We start from the raw sequence: 26,418 nt of genomic DNA on the forward strand, positions 1-26,418 counted from the left end.
TGAAAATACGTATCCCGGAGGTTCAGCTGGGCCAGCTCGGCGGCTTGGCTCGTTGGTCTAGGGGTATGATTCTCGCTTAGGGTGCGAGAGGTCCCGGGTTCAAATCCCGGACGAGCCCGTCTTTAGACTCGTTGCTTAAAGGCAGGACAGAAATGTCCATGACAAACGGCAAGGGTAGCCCTCATATCTCTTAACAGTGACAAAAGACCTACAGGGTGCCACGTTTCAAATAATTTCAAGGAAAATGCAACAGAACAAATCACACACCTAAACTTTTTCATGCATAACATATGACAACCTCAGTTAGAATTTCTTTCAATGTGTTTTTATTTCTCTTTGGCCAGGCAAGACAAGATTGAAATTTCTGTTTGTCCAAAGGTATTTTTCAAATTGATTTTCAGATGTCTACTTGAGTGGAAAGTATGCATTTTTGACCTTAATCGAAGTTAACTGTGTTCCTGTGTCTCGATTTGTACAGCTTTGCAAAAGGTTGCGGGTTGCCGGAAAACATGTGCTGACAAAAATGTGTACATTGAATGCGTGTTGCCTTGGATGAAAGCTTCTGACAAATGCACAAATGTCAACACAATGAAGAGATAGCGTAATAATCACAAGGCTCTGTATCCGCATTGAAGGTCTATTTCTGGGTTTAGGTGGTCTCCCTGATGTACCATTTGTATCTCCATATATCCCTGATGGCCCCGGTCTGGCGATCTGCCTGCCAGCCAGTTCCTCTAGGTGAGGGGTTCCTTGATGGCCTCAGTCTTTGTCTAAGCCAACAAAGATGCACATTGTTTGGTGTAGGCTGCCAGGTTGAACACCCTGGAAGTCCGGTATTCTGTCAATTTCTGCTAGCTATCAGATTGTGCTACCTTCGCTTTGTTGTGTCCAGAACCCTGGAAAACAACCACGCTATTTGTACTCCTCCCTCCTAGCCAGGAAAGGTGCACCATACTGGGCACTGGGCTTCAGTAGGTACCCTGAGGTGCCTGGAGCTATGAGACTAAAATGTAGCTAGGGATGCATGGTGTCCAATTTGGTGTCAGATGATTAATCAGAACTTTTTCTCAATCTAAAATCAATACTTGGAAAATGCAACCATTATATGCCTTCTTAGATGTCACTTGATGTGTCAACATTCTTTAATTTGCAAGAGTCTTCTAGGATAGAGTGAATGGTGAGTGATATTCCAGGGCCACTTGGCATTTCTGACACGTCTTCACTAGTGTCATTGGCATTTCTTCACTAATGTCCCCTGCAGCGATTGATGTGCAACTTTGCCATCATGCAAATCAAAGACATGGCTTTTTGAGTAACTGCCCACTGTGGTGACCGCTAGTTAGGAACGCAAATTTAAGAAAATACATCAACATTTACGCCAAGGTGTGTTGTAAATTTCAAGCATTTAGCATATACTACTTTTGACAAGTACTCATTTTGACACTCTCCCACAATGAGAAAACACATTTCAAGAAATTAAATGAAAGGAAAGTGAAAAACATAGCTCATGTGAACAATCTCAAAATGAAATGCAGTAAGAACTTACCATAACCTGTGGACAAATCATTCCAATTTGAATGGCGACTGAATGCTCTCCGGAGGAAAAGTTTGTGCTCCCTGTTGCCTCGTGACAAAATTTGCATATGGGAGACTGTCCTGTGTATTTCAGTTGCCATGCTGAAAACCGACACTAGAAGTTGGCTTTTTGCTGCAAAATTTGCGAGCTGGACCAAACAGGCCCTTTGCTGCTTGAGCGAGTCTTAGCCGCTCCCATGGGGAGCGCAAGCACACTGAGACGGCCCAGTCTGTTAAATCAGTAAAACAAACAACCCAAAGTCATGCTTACGTGGAGAATGCGGGCATCGATCCCGCTACTTCTCGCATGCTAAGCGAGCGCTCTACCACTTGAGCTAATTCCCCTTGCCAAAGACGACTGCGACACTCGACTCGTTGGCCTAGGGGTACTATTTTCGCTATGGGCGCGTGAGATTCAAATCCCGGACCAGCCCGTTTTCAGATTTGCCACTTGACGCAACAGCACTGGCACAAACCTTGGCCGAACAGCCTGCGCCCACGTGGCCGGTTAGCTCAGTTGGTTAGAGCGTGGTGCTAATAACGCCAAGGTCGGGGGTTCGATCCCCGTACGGGCCATGCGGTTTTCTCTGCCGCTTTCTGCTGCTTGTTGTGAACTTTCACGGAAATTCTTGCAGGACAGTGGTGTCTGGCCGAAATAGCTCAGTTGGGAGAGCGTTAGACTGAAGATCTAAAGGTCCCTGGTTCGATCCCGGGTTTCGGCATTGAAAGCCCCTTTCTGAGAGATGCTTACCCTATATGGCCCAAGCAGTGTGACCTTTTCTCCGTGACCCAGTGGGCCAGGCGTCCAACCACAACAGGGTTCCATGGTGTAATGGGTAGCACTCTGGACTCTGAATCCAGCGACCCGACTTTCAAGTCTCGGTGGGACCTGTCGGACTTTGGGCTTTCCAAGCAAAACCGTGTCTGTGGGGCCAATGTTTGTTCCCCCCCACCATTTTTCAACCAGTGCGCACACACTGTAAACTAAATATGTTGTAATTTAAGCCACATTAGCACTTCATTCTTTTGACAGTCGCATTGGGCCTACAGTATACAAGGGGTCAAATTTCAGCAAATACAAGTACCATTCAACAAAACAAATTAAGCATGTATTAAACCTTAAAATGAACGAAAAATCTATGCTTAGGCCAAAGAACAGGCCACGTGAAATACACGGCTCATGTGTACAGGCCAAAGAAAACACACACGTCATGTTTACAATCTTAAAGTAAAATGTAATAATAAACTTACCAGAAATGACGGGAAGACAAATGGACGTTAAAAGAAAATGTTTCCCATACTAAATTGCAACTAAACACCTTTGGAATTTAAACCTCCAGCTGCTTGTGAATGAATATACGTATGGAAGCATTTCGTGTGTGTGCTCAGTTGCCAAACTGAGGAACTGCTGGCTTTTTCTGGCCAAATGTATGAGCAGGACCCAATGAGAAGAACTTTTCTGTAGCTGGTGGGCCTCAAAAGCTCCTATAGGGAACCCACATGTACTGCGATGGCCGAGTCTTTCACATCAAGCGAGCGCTCTACCATTCAAGCCAATTCCCCTCATGTCCAACTGACGACCTCTTTGCATGTGGATGCTGGTGGCAACGTAATGGAAGGTGGAATGCCAGTGGTGGCGCTTGGCTCGTTGGTCTAGGGGTATGATTCTCGCTTCGGGTGCGAGAGGTCCCGGGTTCAAATCCCGGACGAGCCCGACTTTCAATGTTCTTACGCAGCCAGGCTCAAGTAGTGACCTGTACAGAATAGGGATGTCTACAAGCAATCGTGGAAGTGCATTTAAACCTATCGAATTACGACAGGAGTACGAACGTTGGTGTACGCTTATTCCCTTTTCTGCAAGTGTGAGCCGCAAACGCTACCACAGGGAGTGCACGCATACTGTGATGGCCCGGTGAGTCGCGTCAAAAAAATGAGCAACAAATCACACTCACGTGAAGAATGCGGGCATCGATCACGCTACCTCTCGCATGCTGAGCTAATTCCCCTTAAAGAAGACAGGTGACCGCTTTGGCTTGTGGAAGCCGGCTGCGTAGTGGTGAAAATACGTATCCCGGAGGTTCAGCTGGGCCAGCTCGGCGGCTTGGCTCGTTGGTCTAGGGGTATGATTCTCGCTTAGGGTGCGAGAGGTCCCGGGTTCAAATCCCGGACGAGCCCGTCTTTAGACTCGTTGCTTAAAGGCAGGACAGAAATGTCCATGACAAACGGCAAGGGTAGCCCTCATATCTCTTAACAGTGACAAAAGACCTACAGGGTGCCACGTTTCAAATAATTTCAAGGAAAATGCAACAGAACAAATCACACACCTAAAATTTTTCATGCATAACATATAACAACCTCAGTTAGAATTTCTTTCAATGTGTTTTTATTTCTCTTTGGCCAGGCAAGACAAGATTGAAATTTCTGTTTGTCCAATGGTATTTTTCAAATTGATTTTCAGATGTCTACTTGAGTGGAAAGTATGCATTTTTGACCTTAATCGAAGTTAACTGTGTTCCTGTGTCTCGATTTGTACAGCTTTGCAAAAGGTTGCGGGTTGCCGGAAAACATGTGCTGACAAAAATGTGTACATTGAATGCGTGTTGCCTTGGATGAAAGCTTATGACAAATGCACAAATGTCAACACAACGAAGAGATAGCGTAATAATCACAAGGCTCTGTATCCGCATTGAAGGCCTATTTCTGGGTTTAGGTGGTCTCCCTGATGTACCATTTGTATCTCCATATATCCCTGATGGCCCCGGTCTGGCGATCTGCCTGCCAGCCAGTTCCTCTAGGTGAGGGGTTCCTTGATGGCCTCAGTCTTTGTCTAAGCCAACAAAGATGCACATTGTTTGGTGTAGGCTGCCAGGTTGAACACCCTGGAAGTCCGGTATTCTGTCAATTTCTGCTAGCTATCAGATTGTGCTACCTTCGCTTTGTTGTGTCCAGAACCCTGGAAAACAACCACGCTATTTGTACTCCTCCCTCCTAGCCAGGAAAGGTGCACCATACTGGGCACTGGGCTTCAGTAGGTACCCTGAGGTGCCTGGAGCTATGAGACTAAAATGTAGCTAGGGATGCATGGTGTCCAATTTGGTGTCAGATGATTAATCAGAACTTTTTCTCAATCTAAAATCAATACTTGGAAAATGCAACCATTATATGCCTTCTTAGATGTCACTTGATGTGTCAACATTCTTTAATTTGCAAGAGTCTTCTAGGATAGAGTGAATGGTGAGTGATATTCCAGGGCCACTTGGCATTTCTGACACGTCTTCACTAGTGTCATTGGCATTTCTTCACTAATGTCCCCTGCAGCGATTGATGTGCAACTTTGCCATCATGCAAATCAAAGACATGGCTTTTTGAGTAACTGCCCACTGTGGTGACCGCTAGTTAGGAACGCAAATTTAAGAAAATACATCAACATTTACGCCAAGGTGTGTTGTAAATTTCAAGCATTTAGCATATACTACTTTTGACAAGTACTCATTTTGACACTCTCCCACAATGAGAAAACACATTTCAAGAAATTAAATGAAAGGAAAGTGAAAAACATAGCTCATGTGAACAATCTCAAAATGAAATGCAGTAAGAACTTACCATAACCTGTGGACAAATCATTCCAATTTGAATGGCGACTGAATGCTCTCCGGAGGAAAAGTTTGTGCTCCCTGTTGCCTCGTGACAAAATTTGCATATGGGAGACTGTCCTGTGTATTTCAGTTGCCATGCTGAAAACCGACACTAGAAGTTGGCTTTTTGCTGCAAAATTTGCGAGCTGGACCAAACAGGCCCTTTGCTGCTTGAGCGAGTCTTAGCCGCTCCCATGGGGAGCGCAAGCACACTGAGACGGCCCAGTCTGTTAGATCAGTAAAACAAACAACCCAAAGTCATGCTTACGTGGAGAATGCGGGCATCGATCCCGCTACTTCTCGCATGCTAAGCGAGCGCTCTACCATTTGAGCTAATTCCCCTTGCCAAAGACGACTGCGACACTCGACTCGTTGGCCTAGGGGTACTATTTTCGCTATGGGCGCGTGATATTCAAATCCCGGACCAGCCCGTTTTCAGATTTGCCACTTGACGCAACAGCACTGGCACAAACCTTGGCCGAACAGCCTGCGCCCACGTGGCCGGTTAGCTCAGTTGGTTAGAGCGTGGTGCTAATAACGCCAAGGTCGCGGGTTCGATCCCCGTACGGGCCATGCGGTTTTCTCTGCCGCTTTCTGCTGCTTGTTGTGAACTTTCACGGAAATTCTTGCAGGACAGGGGTGTCTGACCGAAATAGCTCAGTTGGGAGAGCGTTAGACTGAAGATCTAAAGGTCCCTGGTTCGATCCCGGGTTTCGGCATTGAAAGCCCCTTTCTGAGAGATGGTTACCCTATATGGCCCAAGCAGTGTGACCTTTTCTCCGTGACCCAGTGGGCCAGGCGTCCAACCACAACAGGGTTCCATGGTGTAATGGGTAGCACTCTGGACTCTGAATCCAGCGACCCGACTTTCAAGTCTCGGTGGGACCTGTCGGACTTTGGGCTTTCCAAGCAAAACCGTGTCTGTGGGGCCAATGTTTGTTCCCCCCACCATTTTTCAACCAGTGCGCACACACTGTAAACTAAATATGTTGTAATTTAAGCCACATTAGCACTTCATTCTTTTGACAGTCGCATTGGGCCTACAGTATACAAGGGGTCAAATTTCAGCAAATACAAGTACCATTCAACAAAACAAATTAAGCATGTATTAAACCTTAAAATGAACGAAAAATCTATGCTTAGGCCAAAGAACAGGCCACGTGAAATACACGGCTCATGTGTACAGGCCAAAGGAAACACACACGTCATGTTTACAATCTTAAAGTAAAATGTAATAATAAACTTACCAGAAATGACGGGAAGACAAATGGACGTTAAAAGAAAATGTTTCCCATACTAAATTGCAACTAAACACCTTTGGAATTTAAACCTCCAGCTGCTTGTGAATGAATATACGTATGGAAGCATTTCGTGTGTGTGCTCAGTTGCCAAACTGAGGAACTGCTGGCTTTTTCTGGCCAAATGTATGAGCAGGACCCAATGAGAAGAACTTTTCTGTAGCTGGTGGGCCTCAAAAGCTCCTATAGGGAACCCACGTGTACTGCGATGGCCGAGTCTTTCACATCAAGCGAGCGCTCTACCATTCAAGCCAATTCCCCTCATGTCCAACTGACGACCTCTTTGCATGTGGATGCTGGTGGCAACGTAATGGAAGGTGGAATGCCAGTGGCGGCGCTTGGCTCGTTGGTCTAGGGGTATGATTCTCGCTTCGGGTGCGAGAGGTCCCGGGTTCAAATCCCGGACGAGCCCGACTTTCAATGTTCTTACGCAGCCAGGCTCAAGTAGTGACCTGTACAGAATAGGGATGTCTACAAGCAATCATGGAAGTGCATTTAAACCTATCGAATTACGACAGGAGTACGAACCTTGATGTACGCTTATTCCCTTTTCTGCAAGTGTGAGCCGCAAACGCTACCACAGGGAGTGCACGCATACTGTGATGGCCCGGTGAGTCGCGTCAAAGAAATCAGCAACAAATCACACTCACGTGAAGAATGCGGGCATCGATCACGCTACCTCTCGCATGCTGAGCTAATTCCCCTTAAAGAAGACAGGTGACCGCTTTGGCTTGTGGAAGCCGGCTGCGTAGAGGTGAAAATACGTATCCCGGAGGTTCAGCTGGGCCAGCTCGGCGGCTTGGCTCGTTGGTCTAGGGGTGTGATTCTCGCTTAGGGTGCGAGAGGTCCCGGGTTCAAATCCCGGACGAGCCCGTCTTTAGACTCGTTGCTTAAAGGCAGGACAGAAATGTCCATGACAAACGGCAAGGGTAGCCCTCATATCTCTTAACAGTGACAAAAGACCTACAGGGTGCCACGTTTCAAATAATTTCAAGGAAAATGCAACAGAACAAATCACACACCTAAAATTTTTCATGCATAACATATGACAACCTCAGTTAGAATTTCTTTCAATGTGTTTTTATTTCTCTTTGGCCAGGCAAGACAAGATTGAAATTTCTGCTTGTCCAAAGGTATTTTTCAAATTGATTTTCAGATGTCTACTTGTGTGGAAAGTATGCATTTTTGACCTTATTCAAAGTTAACTGTGTTCCTGTGTCTCGATTTGTACAGCTTTGCAAAAGGTTGCGGGTTGCCGGAAAACATGTGCTGACAAAAATGTGTACATTGAATGCGTATTGCCTTGGATGAAAGCTTCTGACAAATGCACAAATGTCAACACAACGAAGAGATAGCGTAATAATCACAAGGCTCTGTATCCGCATTGAAGGCCTATTTCTGGGTTTAGGTGGTCTCCCTGATGTACCATTTGTATCTCCATATATCCCTGATGGCCCCGGTCTGGCGATCTGCCTGACAGCCAGTTCCTCTAGGTGAGGGGTTCCTTGATGGCCTCAGTCTTTGTCTAAGCCAACAAAGATGCACATTGTTTGGTGTAGGCTGCCAGGTTGAACACCCTGGAAGTCCGGTATTCTGTCAATTTCTGCTAGCTATCAGATTGTGCTACCTTCGCTTTGTTGTGTCCAGAACCCTGGAAAACCACCACGCTATTTGTACTACTCCCTTCTAGCCAGGAAAGGTGCACCATACTGGGCACTGGGCTTCAGTAGGTACCCTGAGGTGCCTGGAGCTATGAGACTAAAACGCAGCTAGGGATGCATGGTGTCCAATTTGGTGTCAGATGATTAATCAGAACTTTTTCTCAATCTAAAATCAATACTTGGAAAATGCAACCATTATATGCCTTCTTAGATGTCACTTGATGTGTCAACATTCTTTAATTTGCAAGAGTCTTCTAGGATAGAGTGAATGGTGAGTGATATTCCAGAGCCACTTGGCATTTCTGACACGTCTTCACTAGTGTCATTGGCATTTCTTCACTAATGTCCCCTGCAGCGATTGATGTGCAACTTTGCCATCATGCAAATCAAAGACATGGCTTTTTGAGTAACTGCCCACTGTGGTGACCGCTAGTTAGGAACGCAAATTTAAGAAAATACATCAACATTTACGCCAAGGTGTGTTGTAAATTTCAAGCATTTAGCATATACTACTTTTGACAAGTACTCATTTTGACACTCTCCCACAATGAGAAAACATATTTCAAGAAATTAAATGAAAGGAAAGTGAAAAACATAGCTCATGTGAACAATCTCAAAATGAAATGCAGTAAGAACTTACCATAACCTGTGGACAAATCATTCCAATTTGAATGGCGACTGAATGCTCTCCGGAGGAAAAGTTTGTGCTCCCTGTTGCCTCGTGACAAAATTTGCATATGGGAGACTGTCCTGTGTATTTCAGTTGCCATGCTGAAAACCGACACTAGAAGTTGGCTTTTTGCTGCAAAATTTGCGAGCTGGATCAAACAGGCCCTTTGCTGCTTGAGCGAGTCTTAGCCGCTCCCATGGGGAGCGCAAGCACACTGAGACGGCCCAGTCTGTTAGATCAGTAAAACAAACAACCCAAAGTCATGCTTACGTGGAGAATGCGGGCATCGATCCCGCTACTTCTCGCTTGCTCCTACTGCTTCCCACCGAGTGAGCCAAAGTAAGCCCGCGTGAGCCAATCACGTTTCTTCCTGTGGCTTACTTTTGACCAATCACGTTTCTCCCTGTGGCTTACTTTTGACCAATCACGTTTCTCCCTGTGGCTTACTTTTGACGAATCACGTTTCTCTTCTGTGGCTTACTTTTGACCAATCGCGTTTCACTCCCATGGCTTACTTTGGACCAATCGCGGATTCCTCTCTTGTGGCTCACTTTTGACCAATCGCGTTTCTCTCCTGATGTTAACTTTTTAACCAATCACCGGCAGCTATTATTATCATCTTTGAGTTAGCGATAGGTAAGTCTTGTTTACTTCTTTAACTTCGTTATTGGATATCGGTCATTAATTGTTAATATAATGTGTATATGTTTCGGAAATTAAACTTGCCTATATCGCTGTCTGGCATGTATTGGAAATGTTTTCTTCTGTGCAGTTTAACACGGTGGTTAAATTAACGTTAGTTCAACGTTTGACATTCATTAAACATTCGGTTTCATACTCATTAAAGTTTAACTCTCGGTTCATGTTTTCAGTCCAAAACAATAAGAGATAACTGTGGTAAAGTTGGTTTTATAAATGATATGTAACAATATCCTCATGACAGTTGGATGAAAGATAAACATTCCTCGAAAATATCCCCCTCATAGCGCAAGGACCCTTTTAGGGTAATGTGTATTTTTTTTGCTATAAAAGGATATTGTTAGGAAAAAATTGTCATCCTTCTGCCATTGGGTCGTATTGATAATTGATTAAATAAAAGCAGCAAGTGCTAGAGTCAAACGAATTATTATTATTCAAACGAATATCAAATATAAAATCAACTTTACTGCAGTAACGTACGTCAGATATGCATAAACACATTTCCTTTGCATAGTACAAGGCTTAATTAAAAAACTATATATACAATTACTATTTTATACGACTTTTTAATACCAAACTAATTGTAAAATGGTCAAAAAATCCCTTACATTATAAAATTCTCTGATTTATTATTTTATATATTTAAAAAAAATTGGGAATATTAAATGTATGCACTACTGTACATCCTTTAAACTACAATACTGTTTGGCCTAAAGGTATCAAACCAACTTTAAATTACTTAGTATTATTCTCTATCATGCACAAGGCTTGTCTAGGCCCCTAGAATCGTGATGTTTAAGACGACAGCTTTGGAAATAGAAGTAAATTTTAGACTTAATATTTGACTTTACATATTTTATATACGGTATCCGAAATTCCTTCCCCTGTAGAAAACTCATCAGCAAGCCAGTTTATGGTCATAGCCATATTTATTACCACAGTAATATGGTTTACGTGTAGCTTGTTAAATTACCATTACACACTTAACGTCAGATTGCTAGTGGTAATAGTGTCTTTCTAATTTTCTTTTCAGAAAATGTATGCGTATCCTGTTTTTCAACGCCAATCGGCAACATCAAGCCGACTCCTCATGGCACCATCAGCAGAGGCAAAGCACTTAGAAAAGCTTGAGTCCGGAAGGGCCAAAAGTAAAGAGGAGGTGCTGGCAGAGGCTAGAGCTTTTGTCAGCACAAATGGTGGAGACCCCAGTGACCAGTTTTTAGTTCTCGCTCACTGCAAACTTCAGTTTGGGAAGTACCAGGGCCAGCGATTTAGATGGCTCCTGGAAAACTCTCTGGGGTATGCAGTGTATTTGGTGCTTAGCAGTTCCAGTGAGAAAGCCCATCCAAACCCACTGTCAGAAAACAAACAGCTGTACCTGCAGTATACTTCTCTTATAAGAGAGATGGCAGAAGAAGTGGAGAAGTATAAGAGAAAGCAGGAAATGCAAGCAGAAGCCCATGCAACTGGAGACCAAGGCTGCTTGATGGTGGAGTTTGGTGACTTCCAGGGCCGGTCCATGAAGGATGTTTATGAGGACCAGAGCAAGCAGGCCCAAGCCCTCATCAGGTACCTGGTAAAGGCAAATCCCAACCCCAACACCAACATGGCCATTTTCAAGACGTATGCCAGCCTGCACCTCAAGTTGCATCCTCCAGTGCCTCTGCACCTCCACCTGCAACCTCCAGTTCCTCTGTACATCCACGTGCAACCTCCAGTGCCTCTGCACCTCCACCTGCAACCCCCAGTGCTTCTGTACCTCCACCTGCAACCTCCAGTGCCTCTGTACGTCCACGTGCAACCTCCAGTGTCTCTGCACCTTCACCCGCAGCCATCCAAACTGGTGTACACCAGAGTGCCACTGTGAAAGCGCTGATGACGCGTGGCAAACATTTGTCTCCTTCACACCTGGCGAGAAAACTCATGTCACCAGTGAAACACTGTGAGTAGGACTGTGTGAATATTGAGTTTTCCTTACAGCAGTTTTACATGTATTTAATATTTTATTATGGCAAATTTGTTTTTTTGTTTCCAGATCCATTACTGCAGTCCACTTTACCTCCACCAGCAGCAGAACCCCCAGCCACACATTTGACCCGAAGCACCATCTTACATAAATTTGTCTCATAAGTTTACGGTGAACAACATAACATAATAACAGTTCTATTATTATTTGTGATCCAGGCACTTCCGTTTCCACTGCTGAAGATGATGATGATGAGGAACTGGTATTTGCTGCATCACAATGTGAAGCACAGCTAAATACAGGTGTGGCATATGACACACATGCAAATATTATAAGAATGTTTTGGTGAAAACGGAAAAGCAGAAGCATTTTTTTTAAATAATCAACATATTTAACATTTTTTTTGTTAACAATACAGAATTATGTCACATCTTGCCTCTTCAAAACCGTAAGGATGTTTAAAGGTGTCAGTGTATTTGGGTTTCCGAACGTACCTGTTGTTTAACAATCACTGCATAATTTTTTCACAGCAATTGCACTTCTCACTCACTCTTTAGCTCCACCTTAGCATACAGGATGGTTGGAATTCATTGTTCTAAGTATTAGAGGAACAGCTTTTCCTTACTGTGTCTGTGTGCATGCTTCAGGTCTGTGGGCATCATTAATTTATACTAAATTCACCACGCCTCATATCCTCGCTCCATTCTATCTAATTTACACATCTACATTTTATCCCAGCCAGCAAAAACCGAGACAGTGAAATGACGGCTAACTATAAACCCAATGTAGTCCAGCTATGAGTAACCCACTTCTACCCTAAAATAACCTTGAATACATTTACATGCTGTTTTTGCCTAAATAACTTTGAGATGTATGATATTCAATTATGTAAGCAAAGTCAACAGGTGTTTAAGGTCATTTCACTTCATTTCTTTTACATGTTCTTAAAGTATATGCATCATCTATTTGTGTGCTATGGTTAGACATCTATTAGACTTTCATGGGCAGCCCAAATTCTGCCTTATTTTAGCCAATATTGCTTGCTGGGATCTTACATCAATAAAGTGTACACTAGGTTCTTTGCTTCTTAACACTAGTACCATTTTCCTCACTGTTATTCCTAAATATAATCCTAATAATTATTAATACTTGTCCAAAATTCTGTTTTGCAGACTGTTTGTGGGCTGCTTTGTGGTATTTAAATATGAAATGCAACATTCATCCTTATATTGTTTTTGTTTTAATTCACTCAGAGTCCTGTTCTGGTCCATCAGCGGAAACAGCAAAAGCACCAGGTCTTCCACATCATCCGCCACCAGCTGAGCTTCCAGTTCACGTGGATACGGAACACACTATTTAAGGCCAACCTGCAAACCGTCAAGCCAGAACTTGTGTCCCAACTGAAGCTTTGGTGGTATCCTCCTCAGGTCCCTTTAATTCACACTCAGCCGCGCGCCTCACCTGACCTCTTCTTCTGTCGGCCCCTTTTCTTATGGATGCCGCTCAAGATGTGGCTATTTCCTCTTGTCTGTGTTCGACCAGACTGTGGTAAGCACAAAATTACAGCCGCAGGACTTTACCGTACCGTGCGCAAAGTCTGGGACATCGACGGTTGGTATGATCTTGCCACTGAGTATATGGAGTGCAAACGCTGCAAAAAGAAATATCCCGCCTGGTCCGAGGACATTTTAGGGCAACTGGATATGGGCCACCGCAGTCAGTTTCCAGCTTTGCTGACATACAGGTAATTCATAATGACAATCATTCATTATTAGGCACTTTAATTTGTGATTTTTTTACCAACCAAAGCATTTGCATGATTATACTGTTGTTTTTTAGATACTCATGTGACAACCGGGTGCTGAGGATGATGAGGGAGAGGACACAGGGCAACAGTGTGACTCAGCTGTACAAGAAGCTCATGGAACAACACAGTGAGGCATGAACACAGAGTGTCCTTCAGTACCTGACTGCCTGTGAACCATTTACAAGGTCCTCCCTTGTGCAGCCACCTGTGTTTGCTGAGCCACCCTCTTTACCTGCCCTACCTAAACCTAAGTGGCTGTTACCCGTGTACGCCAGGGATGTTCTGGGGTGACTGCACGAGGTCAAAGCCAAAATTACATCTGTCTTGGGCTGTGTTCTGAAGATGGACTCCACAAAGAAGGTAACACATCCCTGTATCCAGAAATTTGCCATATGGACATGTGTGTGTACTAGGGGTGACCCCGAATAGTCGAAGATTCGATGCATCGATAGGAGAAGCCTGATTCGACTACCAATCTCACAGTCGAATCGTCGCAGATGTGTTATGAAATGAGGATCCTTCAATTTTGGCCATATGAGTGCACACTGCACACATTATCTGATTTCACATATAACAGCTTTCTCCCAATATATTAATATACAGCATATTATTATAGGCCTGCAAATAATATGTGAAGTAGCAGCTTTCGATAAATATTTTTAAAATGCGTTAATAAATCCAACAATCCCTGTGACGGCTACACGTCCAAAAAGAGGTTCCTATGTTAATAAACCATTGCCTCTTTGTTTCTACATTTAAAAGACAAAGCTGGCAATTCTGGCTATACATTCGTTCTTTTAATAATTTCTTTATTTTATTTGATTTATAAATCACTCTGGGTTATCTGATTTATCTATTTGGCTTCTGTTTTGTTTCCGTGCACTTGAGGCATTTTGCACATTTGTTCTGCACTTTGTTACTTCTTATTTTATAATTTTTTAAAATTTATTATAAATGTAAATTCTGATCTTATTTAAGTCTGTAAATTTTGGATTGCTTTTCGTTGTTGCGCTATTGCGTGCTGGCCATTGCGCATGCAATTTAGGCCGCGCTAGGTGATCTGCGTCTCATATTTAGGAGTTCATCAAACTAAACATTAAAAAACTGATGTTTTTCGACGGGTATACGTTTTTAAAATGTATTTAAAACAGTGGTTATCTTGTCAAAAGTTAAACTACAAAACAGGTAAGCAGTTTCTTTAAATTTCGGTGATGAAACGGAAAATATCTGCACCGAACCTATATTTATGCCTGACACGCTTGTCTTTCTTGTGATTTACGGTCGGTGTTCACTTTCAAATGATAGCAAAGAGATTCCTGAAATAAATAATATCATCAGGTCTTTTTTGTATCTAAAGTGAATACAGAGATCATCAAAGTCAAAGCAAGCAAGCAGGTATTTCTGTGTTAAATAATACGCATAGTATCTATAATCATTCATTTCAGTGTTTTTCTTGTTATAAATTAACGTTTAATGAATTGTAAGCTGAAAGCTTAGTTTTTATAATTTGCAGTAACAATCACAAATTATTTGTCATTTCTCATTTGTCGTTTTTTTTGGGTCATGACTGCTTTGAAGCGCTAAATCTCCAAATTAAATAAAAACACTGAATTGTAGCCAGGGTTTCCAAGGCAGGATCACCTTTGCGGTATATTTTTAGGTTTAGTTATCAAAAAGTTTTTTTGTGTGATGTTCTGTAGATCGTGGCTTTAAAATGTTATGAATAATTAAACAAATGTTGACTTACATTTTACCTTAAAATATATAAATGCATCGTCAGTTTTGTCTTTGTTCATCACTTGAAATACAGTTTTGGTCACTTTATCAGAAAGTTGTATATGTGTGCTGCTTGTGAAGGAAAATAAAAGTTACCAATTTTTACCTGGTCTGACCCCCTCCCAACCCATGCACACACATAGATGATTCGACTATCGGTCGACTATGGAAAGATTTGACAATTCTGATTCGAATATGTAAATCCTTAGTCGAGGTCACCCCTAGTGTGTACATAATAAACACAGTTTTTAATTATTTTATTTTTTGCAATAGGTCACAAAGAAACTTGCCGGTGCTGCTGCAGGAACAGCTGCCTGGTGTACAATTGTGGGAAATGAACACGGCCAAGTCCTTGTCTCTGTGCTGACAGCCGCAGAGGGACATGGACTGCACCCTATGGCAGCTGGCCTTATGAAACACTACCGGGAGGCAGGAGAGGCAGCCCCGAAAGTGATGTACGTGGACAGAGATTGCTGCAGTCTTAATGGCAAGTCTCAGGTGAAGGTCATGTTTTCGGAGTGGGATGAGCTTGAAGTGCGCCTTGACATCTGGCATTTCATGCGGCGATTTGCTGCAGGTGTCAAGACAGAGGCTCATCCGCTCTACGGGACCTTGTGCATCTTTCAGTGGGATCCAGATGATGTGGCTGCTCTTCACCGTGCAAAGGAGGGTGAGCTGGCAGTAAAGAAGGCTGGCCACATCTCAGGAAAGGCGCCGAGTGCCCGCATTACGCGGAGAGAGTTGGCAATGCACTGCCGGAGGAGGACCAGGGGTGTGGAGGAGACCACCAGATTGATTGGATCTCTGGTTGATCTGTTTGACAGTGCGAGTGGTAAAGACACTCTGGGGGTTCCTCTGCTGGGCCATGAACGGATCCAGCAGATATGGAAAGAACAGCGGAAGCACGTACAGTGTATCCAAGACCCAGAGAACTTTCTCCTCTACACGAAGACAGGGACTTTGAAGAAAGGCGATGTGGAGCTGTGCTGCTACAGATGTGCTCGTGGCTCTACCTCTTTGGAATGGTTCCACCTCCATCTAAACCATTTTATTCCAGGTATTACATACATATGGATTAAAAATATTTCTTTAAAGTCATGTCACATTGATAAATGTCACACTCTACAGTAATATTACAGTTCTTTTCTGATGTCATAAGCATTGACAAAGCTGTCTTGCCAGTCACTAGTAACTCTGGTTATAATACCAATAATTGTTTATGTAATTACATAGCACCTCATGTGCAGCACATATCTTGTACATGTGTGACACATAAAACCATTTTTGTTTATCTGACTTTTAGGAACCAGTGCCAGTGATGCACATTTTCAGGCCATATTCTTGAGGGTTTGATGCGCTGGAATGATGACAGGATGGAAGATGCCATAAAATGAACGTCCTCCATCCGGACATTTGGCAGTGCCATGAAAGAGGCTGTGGACAAGCTTTCCCGAACTGTCTTCGGAAAGCCCTGGGATTAGCGCTATCGCCCTCCTCTTTGCCCCCTCTACGTTCGACCCACACCTCAACGTGGTGAGGGGGTGAACAGTCAAGTAGGGGACTGCCTACTCGGGCTATGCCATCAGTGATGAAGGTGCTCGCATCGAAGTATCACCTAGGGCGCTTCGCGTGGTGGAAAGGCCATGCAGGAACCCTGAAAATGACTGGCTAAGTGGGCTCCGGCAAAGACTGCCATGGTGTCTTCTGGCTACTACTCGGTACGTCACGACAATGGCAAAGACAGCACCGCAGCTGAGTAGTCACAAGCCACTCTGGAGGGCGGATGGGTTCCAGTTTTGGGATCACTTCCGGCCAGCTTGCTGCGCCAGCAGCCACCAGCCTTCACGTCTCAGGCTCTGAGCCGGTTGGCAATGGTCACTGTTGGAAGAGAGAGTGGGATCGGTCACACAAGATTTTCTCACTTTAATCCACTCATCGTGATGGTATGTCACAGACGCCAAGTCCTGCAGCGATGGGCAAGTGGCGACGGGTGCAGGTGGAGGATACCACTGGGAGCACTTAGTCACGAACCTGCATGTAGGCGGCCTGGGTGTGATGGTCGCCTGATGCTGACTGGAACGACAGCACCATCCATATCCTGCCCAGGTGACAGAGCAGCCCTTTTCAGGGATAGCGCTGCTCTCTTCCACGGAAGAAGGGGATAGAAAAGGTTCCTTAAACATCGCTCGTTCCACTCACTCTTCTGGCCGCAGCTGAGTATCCAATTCTGCGGTAGACAAAAAGTACAAAAGATAAAGACTAAACTGCGTTTAGCCTCTTGGAATGTGCGCACACTTCTGGACTCTGCTGATCGTCATGAGCGGAGAACTGCAATCATTGCCCGTGAACTGGCAAGGTATAGTATAGACATTGCTGCCCACAGTGAGACAAGAATTTCTGGAGAAACCCAACTCACAGAAGTCAACGGCGGCTATACATTCTTCTGTATTGGGCAGCCCGAAGGTCAGCCAAGCCAGGCTAGAGTTGGTGTGCAGTAAAGACATTACTGCTACCACTCCTAGAAGTGCAACCTCGTGGTCTGTCACCAAGGCCGATGACCCTGCAGCTGATGCTTAAAAATGGCAACAGTGCTGTCTTGATCAGTGCCTATGCACCCACAATGACTGCTAGTGATGACCAGAAGGAGGGCAGCGTGATGTCTCTGGACCTAGCTCGATCTTGCCGGCATTAAGCCAAAAGGCGGAAGCGACTGGATGTCTCTAAGCTTTGTGTTGACTCCTGCCACATTAACTTTTGTCAGACTCTTTCAGACAGGCTCAGCACCTTGGACAATCAAGTTGTCAGTAATGCTGAACAGATATGGTCCAAAATCAGGGATTTCACATACAACACAGCTGCTGAAGTCCTCGGCTTCACCACATTCCAACATAAGGACTGGTTTGACGAGCAGGATGTCAAAGCGCAAGCCCTATTGAACACTATGCACACAGCTCACTTGGCATGGGTCAATGATAAACCTAGCACTGTAAAGAAGTCAGCATATACACGGGCAAGAAATACAGCACAAACTTGCCTGCATGAAATGAAGAATAGATGGTGGCAGTCAAAAGCTGAGGAACTACAATTCAATTCAATTCAATTCAATTTTATTTATATAGCGCTTTTCACAAGTGTTAATTGTTGCAAAGCAGCTTTACATGAGAAGATGTAGAGGAGAACACAGAAAATCAAAAGATAATATAAGAAGTAGAGATAGCGGTTAAACCGTACAAGCGAGCATATTAATAATGTAACATACACAGTAAAGTGCTAAGTTAAGCCAAAGTTGGCTGGCTCTCCCTAAGACGAAAAAACCCCCTAGGAAAAAACCCAATGGGAAAAACTCCTAGAAGGACAAAAACCCTTGGGAGGAGTTAATATATATTTATATATATATATAGATACGGTAGGGATAGGAGGCGGGTAAGCGAATTAAACTGGTTGAGCCGGTGGTCGTTGGTCGGGCATCGGCTGGTCATCACGTTGAAGGACAGCCAGTGGATCAGTGGTGCGATGATCTTCACAGCAACAGGAACTGTGTCGAGGACGAGACAGGGAGAGAAAAACAGAATTCTATTAGCGTAGGGGCCGTTCGCATGTAATGCAAGTGTCAAACATTATAGTGGTTCAAGTCAGCTCGGTTCCAGACAGGCTAACTATTGCAGCAGTAGTATATTACCCATATGAGGTATGTGAGTGCTTTGTTCTAGACAAACTAACTACTGCGGGAAAAGTACATTTACTGGACATTTTATGTGAATGCTTTGTTAAAGAAGAATGTCTTAAGTTTAGATTTAAATTGATCGACTGTGTCTGATACTCGAACATTATTTGAGCAGTCATTGGACCCGATGGCATCTCTGGGTGGGACAAGGTCCAGGATTTGGCTGGTTACCTGGTGGGTCTTCGCGAGGCTCCTTACCTTACTGACCAGCAGGTGACAGAGGCCATCCAGCTGTGGACAGCTCTCCTAGATTTCGATAAGCAGCGGGTCAACTATCAGCCTCGACATCAGCCTCAGCTGACACATGGGCGCTATAAGGCACCGAAGCGGTCTGGAGTCACACCAGGTGTGGAGTGTGAAACGATGTCTGATTGGACATCCTGGGGGTCCAGCACAGTGGCTCGACGCCAACCGCTTGGTTGACACCATTTGTATGAAGCTGTGTGCTTTACACAAGTCGCCAACCAAGAAAGATGGAGTTTGCACCCCCAGGTGGTCTAAAGTTCTTTCAGATTACCACCACATCCGAGAGTTGGTGCTTAACAATCCCACGCTGATGGATGAAACAACAATCCAGCTGTTTGAGATAAACCATAGGACACTCACTCAGTGGTAAGCAAGGCACATCATTCGCTTCAAATTAACTGAATACTTACATACATATTTATAATAAAAATGTATTTTTTCAGGTTTCGTACGTGGAAGAATAGATAGGAAATGGGCGTCCTCGGTCAGGGTCTGACTCCATCTAACCCAATTGCTGTGGCTAAAACGTACCTGCCTCCACCGAGGGAAAAATTGAATGAAGTACCATCGACATTGGGCCCAAAACATAAATTTTTCCTTCCACCAAATCGTGAAGGACAGGCTCCTCTTCTGCGACCAGGTCGAAAGCCAGCTGCTGCCACCAGGGAGTTTCCCATCGCACCTGCCCCCACAGCATCAGGAGTTATGCAGCACATTTTAGCACCGGGGTTGTGGTTTGACATGGTAGTCTTTAATCCAGACATGACTGTGTCAGTGGTGATTCCACCTTCTGGTGCTGTCTGCTGCTCCTGTGTCCCGTTACACCCAAAGGAACAGGCGCCGACGGGCTGTGGAGAATGAAAGTGGTGTCCAGAAGAGGAAGTACGTGCGAAGGGTTACTTTTAACATGTGCAGCAAATGTAGGCAGCCCAAAACGAAAGAGTTTGGCCATAGCCAATATGGTAATGCCACATTTTGCTTGCATGCCTCAAATGGCAAATCATTAGAGGAATGGTTGTCAGAGCAGTGCCAGCAAGAAAGATGTCAAACTCCACCACCTCAATAAATAACATCCTTCCTGTATATATTGTACATATGTGTGCGTGTGTGTGATCATTTCAATATTTGTGTGTATTTATTTTAATAAAAAAATTTACATCTGAAGTGTCTGTGGATCTGATAAATAAATCCGATAAATCATATCAATCAAATCATATCCCACACAAAAACACGTCTTTAAAGAAACATTTTTATATAAACATAAAAACATAAAAATTTAGCTTACTTACATTACCTTATAAACATGTAATATTTTATAAAAAAAATTATGTACACAAAATAATGAATATCAATCAATATAATGATATGTCATAGTAGATAACTAATAGAGGCACAGTTAAATGAACCATGTTTTTTGTGGTAAAAGTGTAGTAACCATGCTTTTTATTAATTTTTATATAAATAAACAGGTAATATTCTTTTAAATAATAATATACACAAAATTATTAATATCAACCAATATAATGATCATAGATAATAGAGGCATAATTAAATTAACCGTATTTTTGGTGGTAAAAGTGTAGTATGGTTTTTATTCATTTTTATATAAACAGGTAATGTTCTTTTAAAAAATAATATAAAGTTGCACAAAATAATAAATATAAGTCAATATAATAATATGCCATATAGATAACTAAATAGTTGCGCAGTTAAACTAACCATGTATTTTTGTGGTAAAAGCGTAGTTACCATGCTTAAAATGCAAAATCTGGTGCCGTATACCCGCTTTTTGCGTCTTTTTCGTTTGCTTGCGGGGGCGCAAAGATTGGGCCCCCTTCCTTTGCGCAGCGAGCGCTCTACCATTTGAGCTAATTCCCCTTCCAGAGCCAACTGCAGCGCTCGACTTGTTGGCCTAGGGGTACCATTTTCGCTTTGGGTGCGTGAGGTTCAAATCCCGGATGAGCCCGTTTCCAGATTTGCCACTTGATGCTACAGCACTAGCACAAACCTTGGCTGAACAGCATGCGGCCACGTGGTCGGTTGCTTATAGTAAGGCCATATGCTTATAGTAACAATGCTTATAGTATGACATGCCTTTCACAGATTATGACACATATAGTCAACAATTTTGCATGACATGCCTTGCACAATGAACTAATTCCTAATTGTTTTGAGGTGTAAGGCCAATTTGCAGATCTCACTTAGACTTTTTAGCAAAACTCCAAACACATAGTCATTATTAAAACACATTCTGCACACTAGTGCACATGTCATGCATACTGGTAAACACAAGCGGCAACAATTAATTACAAATAGAGCACACATGTCATTTATTAAACGCAACCACTCAAAATGGATTTAACCAGTTTCAAATGATGTGGCACAACCAATATAAGCCAGTTCACTGTTGTATACTGTAGTACAGTGCATCTTAGGCTGTATACTGTACAATGAACAAATTGTATGTCCCTGAACATTGTGCTTTCCTTTTGTTACTGTACTCACTGCTTTACAGTTTTACAGTATCACAGAAACAAAGGACAAGTTTGTGAGATGCAGGGTACAGTACTGTAAAAATAAGGGTAAAAATCCTTAGATCATCTCTCAAAAGTACATTTTTACATTAGTGAACATGTCAGTCCCATCAAGATGGCAAGTCTGTGTGTCATTGTTCACGAACAAGACAGTCAAAATGTTGCCATGTCGTCAATATACCCAGTGTACACAATTATATGTGTCAGTATTTTTTATGTAAACTGTGGATGACTTTACATTTTCACCTTTTTTTCTGTAAACATATTACACAAATTGTGATTTTGAATTTTTTAATGAATTTATCGATTCAGTTCACAATTAGAAAAAACCCCTAGAAAACATGCTTCATGCTTATAGTAACAATGCTTATATAGTATGACATGCCTTGCACAGATTATAACACATATATAGTCAACAATTTTGCATGACATGCCTTGCACAATGAACTAATTCCTAAATGTTTTGAGGTGTAAGAATATTCAACAGAAACCAGTATAATGTATTTTTATGAAAATTAAATTGAAAATGCAAACAGCAAACATTTTTACATAATCATCTGCTTGATTGTATCAAAGCATTTGCAATTTGTCCAAAACAATGAGAGTTACACTGTAAAAATTTACTTCTCCCTGATAACTATGTGTTTTGAACAGTGTGTTTTCTATTTTTTGGTGTAGTGTTTACTTACTGTTTGATAGTGTATATTTTGATCACTTTGTTTATGGATTGAGAGCAGTGTTTGATTTTGAACACAGGTAAAACTGTTTTGAGAGCAGTGTTTGAATTTCAGTCAGAGGTTTTGCAAATAGTGCTTGAAGATGAGGTTTTGTGTTTAATGTTTTCACAAAATGGAGCAAGGTTTCGAAAAAGTGTTTTAGCAATTGAGAAAAACTGTAATATGTCAAAAGAGCCCACCCCCATGTCTCTTCAATGCTCTGATGCAAAGATATAGCTCTTGCAAAAATGGTTGATAAGGTATTGTCATTGGTTGATAGGCCGTGAATTGGTATCCACCAATGATTATACTCCAAGCCATGAAAGGATTAATCCGTGATGACTCAAGGTTTTAGATGTTTTGTTGCAGTACTTTTAGGCAAAAATTACCTTTTTCTATCTTAAAACCACTAGGTGGCACAATGACAGAATTTTGCATGCGACCTCAGGTCATGACTGTGTTACATCTAGCTAGTTTTATGACTATACACTTTAGTTTAGCAAAGATATAGTTGTATGACCATAGGGCTTGCTTGATATGAAAGGTTTTGTTCAATTATAAGGCCAACTAGTGGTGGATGAATAAAAAAAAATTGTGTGGCCTCAGACTCCGCTCATACATCAGTGTATCAAATCTGGTGTACAAATCACGTTTCGTTAGGGAGTTATAACCATTTATGTGTAACAACACAACATTACAAGGTAATTTTTTTGTTTTTTTGCTATTTTTGGCCATTTCTGATGGAAATTTTAATATAACGCTAATAGCGTTTTTCGTTCAGAAGGTAATGTAATGTTCTTCCTATGGTGGTTTAGAGTCGATTGGAATAACGCTTGCAGAGATATTTGCACATGTTTTTTAAGTGCTTTTTTGCTGCGCAGGGCTAACTGTAAGGCGAATTTTGCCATGTTTCGTATCATTGGAATCGGCAACTATTCAGGACTCCAACGAAACAAGTCACATATGAATACGTTGACGGCAGCCAAAGTTATGGGCGTGTAATACATTCATCTGGACCACCAAGTCGTCACATCCACTGTGATGAAACTGTGCATGCCCCTCAGTTCCTGACTAGCATCACAAGTGTCAGGTGTCGTGTCAATAGGCTTAAAGGGATAGTTCACATTAAAATGAAAATTCATTCATTATTTACTCATCCTCATGTTGTTCTAAACCTGTATGAATTTATTTTTTCTGATAAACACAAAAGAGGACATTTTGAGAAATGATGGTAAACACACAGCAGTAAGTGACCATAGACTTCCATAGGAATAAAAAAAATATGGAATTTAATACCGTCAACTGTGTGCTTACCATCATTTATCAAAACATTTACTTCCAAAATATTTTTTTCCTACTATGGAAGTCAATGGTCACTTACTGCTGTGTGTTTACCATCATTTCTCAAAATATCTTCTTTTGTGTTCATCAGAAAAAAGAAATTCATACAGGTTTACAACAACATGAGAATGAGAAAATGATGACAGAATTTTCATTTTAAAGTGAACTATCCCTTTAAATTTGGCGAAGACACAACCTAAATTCTGTTTTTGCGCTCTATGAAAAATACTGAGAAACAGCCACTGTTTTTTAGAAAAGCACCAGAATACGGACTACTGGCACATCCGGGAACTTGACTGTAAATTTCGTCACCGCCCCTTTTTGGGGGATAAAAAAACAGCCCTTCCATTGGCTTCCATTCAAAATAGCGGAACAAAGCAACGTTTTTACACAGCCGGCAGTCGTAAATAACTTATGAAATCACTCAGACTAAACATGTCGAGTATGTCTCTGTCCACCCTGCCTGCCATAGAGCCCGAAAGATACATTAACACATTTAATTTGTTCAATAAAAAAACATGTCCCTTTCATTCTCACAGCGTCCAATTTGTGTAACAACGGCATCCAGTGATTGCTGAAAATATCGCTAAGCCAGTTAGTTGTATGACTCGACGGAAAAGTGCACTCATTACTCTAAATATAAAGACATAATAAATAAATACTAACTTAAGTAACTTTCAAATACGAAGTAAAATCAGTCACTTGCTTCCCTGTTGACTCGATGAGGTACGAGTAAATGTCCGGGTAAGACACCTCTGGCCAATAGGGAGCGTTGTTACACAAATATGATGCTGGGAGAATGAAAGAGACATGTTTTTATATTGACCAAATTAAATATGTTAATGTATCTTTCGCGCTCCATGGCAGGCAGGGTGGACAGACAACCACTCAACATGTCCAATCCGAGCGATCTCATAAGTCATTCACGCCTGCCGGCTGTGCACGAAGGTTGCTTTGTTCCGCTATTTTGAATGGAAGCCAATGGAAGGTCTAGTCTGTTTCCCTCAAAAGTGGGCGTGAACATGTTCAGAGACGTTGCGCCGGTTGTGCGTATTTCGCCACATGCTTGCCAGTCGATCTCGCGGTATTTTATGTCATACGCCGATCGGTCTGCGCAGCGCCGCTTGAAGTCGAACACGCCCATTTTGTGTCGGAATTAATTGCAAGTTCACAGTTAAGAACTTTCTGCTGTTTTTAAGACGCGCGCAATGTCATCAAACGGCAATAGCGCGAGAATATTACAGTTTATGGCTCCAGAGGAACGCCATCAATTTGGAATTGAGGTAAATGTGCACTTACACGGTACATGTGCTTAATGCCTTTTATTTTAACCTTAATTCACTACGACGCAACAACACTACTGCCCAGGCTGAACTGCATTAAAATGTGAAATAAATAATTAGTTTAACTTTAAAAATCTATTGATTTACACATGCTAGGTGTCACATGGACGTGATCCAGAAATTACACGGCGTGTTTTAAAACAACAGCAGTATGAGAGATCACATAATTGTTGCGCTATGTACAGCAAAACCATTAATCATATTGAGTGATTAGTAAATACTACAGAGTGCAACGCGTGCTCTTACAAAAAAGTACAGTTACAGATGTTGATACCATACAGCTTGATAACCATGGTAAAGTTACCGGTAATGGTTTACATACCAGGGTAATATTTTACAAGATACTTAAAACAATAAGTAGATTTTGACATTAGAATTTTCTATTAATTATGCCATCATATATACTCTAATAACTGATCTGAACTGTTGATATCAACTGATATGAATTATTAAAAATTTTAAGTAATGTCTAATTATTTCTTAGACTCCTTACCAGCGTTTGGCCTGGCAAATGCAAGACATACTAGGAGATGGAGGGATCCTTAAAGAGGTAATCCATGCAGGGGAAGGCCCGCCCATACCTCTGAATGCTTCCGTATCAAGTAAGTGACGTAATTAAATGTGTTTTAATGAAGCAGTCAGTCAAAAGCTGTATCCCAATTCAAGGGCTGCGACCTTAAAAGGCGAGCACTCTGTCTTATAAGGAGGCAGCCTCATAAGTCCGCCAAGAGAACTGAAATGAGACAGTCTAACCGAGGGGCAACCTTCCGATCTCTCTGATGAAGCGGATACGGAAGTGATTTAAAGGTCACATTCTTTCCGATTCCATTTTAAAACCCTAGTTAGTGTGTAATGTTGCTATAATAGCATAAATAAAACCTGTGAAATGTTAAAGCTCAACGTTCACTGCCAGGCGATATATTTTCTTTAACAGAATTTGCCTTTCAAAGCCTACAATGAATGGCTGGCTTGGACTACAGCCCTCTACTTCCTGCTTTAATTACATCAGTAGAACAGTTTTTTGACTAACCTCCGCCCACAGGAATACGTCAGTCGCCAGCTAAGCTAACGGCAAGCTAAGCTGCAATCGAATCACAACACACTAAACAAAGTACACAATCAGAACTCGTTACGTATATCTGAAGGAGGGACTTCACAGAACAAGGAAGACATCAGCCCGTTTTGAGGACAGTGAAAACAGCTGCATATAGATAAGTAAATTGTGTGAAAAATACAGCGTTTTTTTACACGTGAAACATGAACACATGTTATATTGCGCACTGTAAACCATTATAGTTTTTATTTTAATATCGTTTGCTTTAAATTTAAGTTTAGTTTTAGTTAGTTTCGGAATCGTCCGATAACGGCATTAAATGATGCGATTGGCACTCGCTAAATTTGCAGATCTCATGAGCCAATCTTTCTGT

At 42.3% G+C, this 26,418-nt stretch overlaps 3 protein-coding genes and 6 non-coding genes across 11 annotated transcripts in view; all 9 read left to right on the top strand.

The window, feature by feature from the left end:
• The first annotated feature begins 46 nt into the window (after window positions 1–46).
• Window positions 47–118, top strand: trnap-agg (transfer RNA proline (anticodon AGG)). The gene has a single exon. It is a non-coding gene; the product is annotated as a tRNA-Pro (tRNA).
• Window positions 119–2,224: 2,106 nt separating this feature from the next.
• Window positions 2,225–2,297, top strand: trnaf-gaa (transfer RNA phenylalanine (anticodon GAA)). The gene has a single exon. It is a non-coding gene; the product is annotated as a tRNA-Phe (tRNA).
• A 920-nt stretch (window positions 2,298–3,217) lies between these two features.
• Window positions 3,218–3,289, top strand: trnap-cgg (transfer RNA proline (anticodon CGG)). The gene has a single exon. It is a non-coding gene; the product is annotated as a tRNA-Pro (tRNA).
• A 389-nt stretch (window positions 3,290–3,678) lies between these two features.
• Window positions 3,679–3,750, top strand: trnap-agg (transfer RNA proline (anticodon AGG)). Its single transcript has one exon. It is a non-coding gene; the product is annotated as a tRNA-Pro (tRNA).
• A 1,959-nt stretch (window positions 3,751–5,709) lies between these two features.
• Window positions 5,710–5,783, top strand: trnai-aau (transfer RNA isoleucine (anticodon AAU)). Its single transcript has one exon. It is a non-coding gene; the product is annotated as a tRNA-Ile (tRNA).
• Window positions 5,784–6,848: 1,065 nt separating this feature from the next.
• On the top strand, window positions 6,849–6,920 carry trnap-cgg (transfer RNA proline (anticodon CGG)). The gene has a single exon. It is a non-coding gene; the product is annotated as a tRNA-Pro (tRNA).
• Window positions 6,921–9,123: 2,203 nt separating this feature from the next.
• LOC129440517 (uncharacterized) lies at window positions 9,124–11,779 on the top strand. Its single transcript, XM_073860724.1, has 2 exons — window positions 9,124–11,480; window positions 11,574–11,779. The coding sequence occupies exon 1, from the start codon at window positions 10,575–10,577 to the stop codon at window positions 11,403–11,405; it is 831 nt and encodes a 276-aa protein (XP_073716825.1). The 5' UTR covers window positions 9,124–10,574; the 3' UTR covers window positions 11,406–11,480; window positions 11,574–11,779.
• A 997-nt stretch (window positions 11,780–12,776) lies between these two features.
• Window positions 12,777–16,440, top strand: LOC129441130 (uncharacterized). Its single transcript, XM_055200908.2, has 4 exons — window positions 12,777–13,248; window positions 13,344–13,671; window positions 15,361–16,144; window positions 16,391–16,440. The coding sequence occupies exons 2-4, from the start codon at window positions 13,654–13,656 to the stop codon at window positions 16,438–16,440; spliced, it is 852 nt and encodes a 283-aa protein (XP_055056883.2). The 5' UTR covers window positions 12,777–13,248; window positions 13,344–13,653.
• An 8,264-nt stretch (window positions 16,441–24,704) lies between these two features.
• Window positions 24,705–26,418, top strand: part of fkbp6 (FKBP prolyl isomerase 6) — a 29,945-nt gene continuing 28,231 nt past the window's right edge. The window contains exons 1-2 of one of the 3 annotated variants that reach the window (XM_055200910.2): window positions 24,705–24,931; window positions 25,476–25,593. In XM_055200910.2, coding sequence (XP_055056885.1) covers window positions 24,857–24,931; window positions 25,476–25,593 — 193 coding nt within the window. In that variant the 5' untranslated portion in view covers window positions 24,705–24,856. The remainder of the gene's footprint in view (window positions 24,932–25,475; window positions 25,594–26,418) is intronic. The other 2 variants (XM_055200911.2, XM_055200909.2) reach the window with 2 other exon arrangements.

Source organism: Misgurnus anguillicaudatus, chromosome 22 (genome assembly GCF_027580225.2).
Source record: "Misgurnus anguillicaudatus chromosome 22, ASM2758022v2, whole genome shotgun sequence".
Taxonomy (NCBI): Eukaryota; Metazoa; Chordata; class Actinopteri; order Cypriniformes; family Cobitidae; genus Misgurnus; species Misgurnus anguillicaudatus.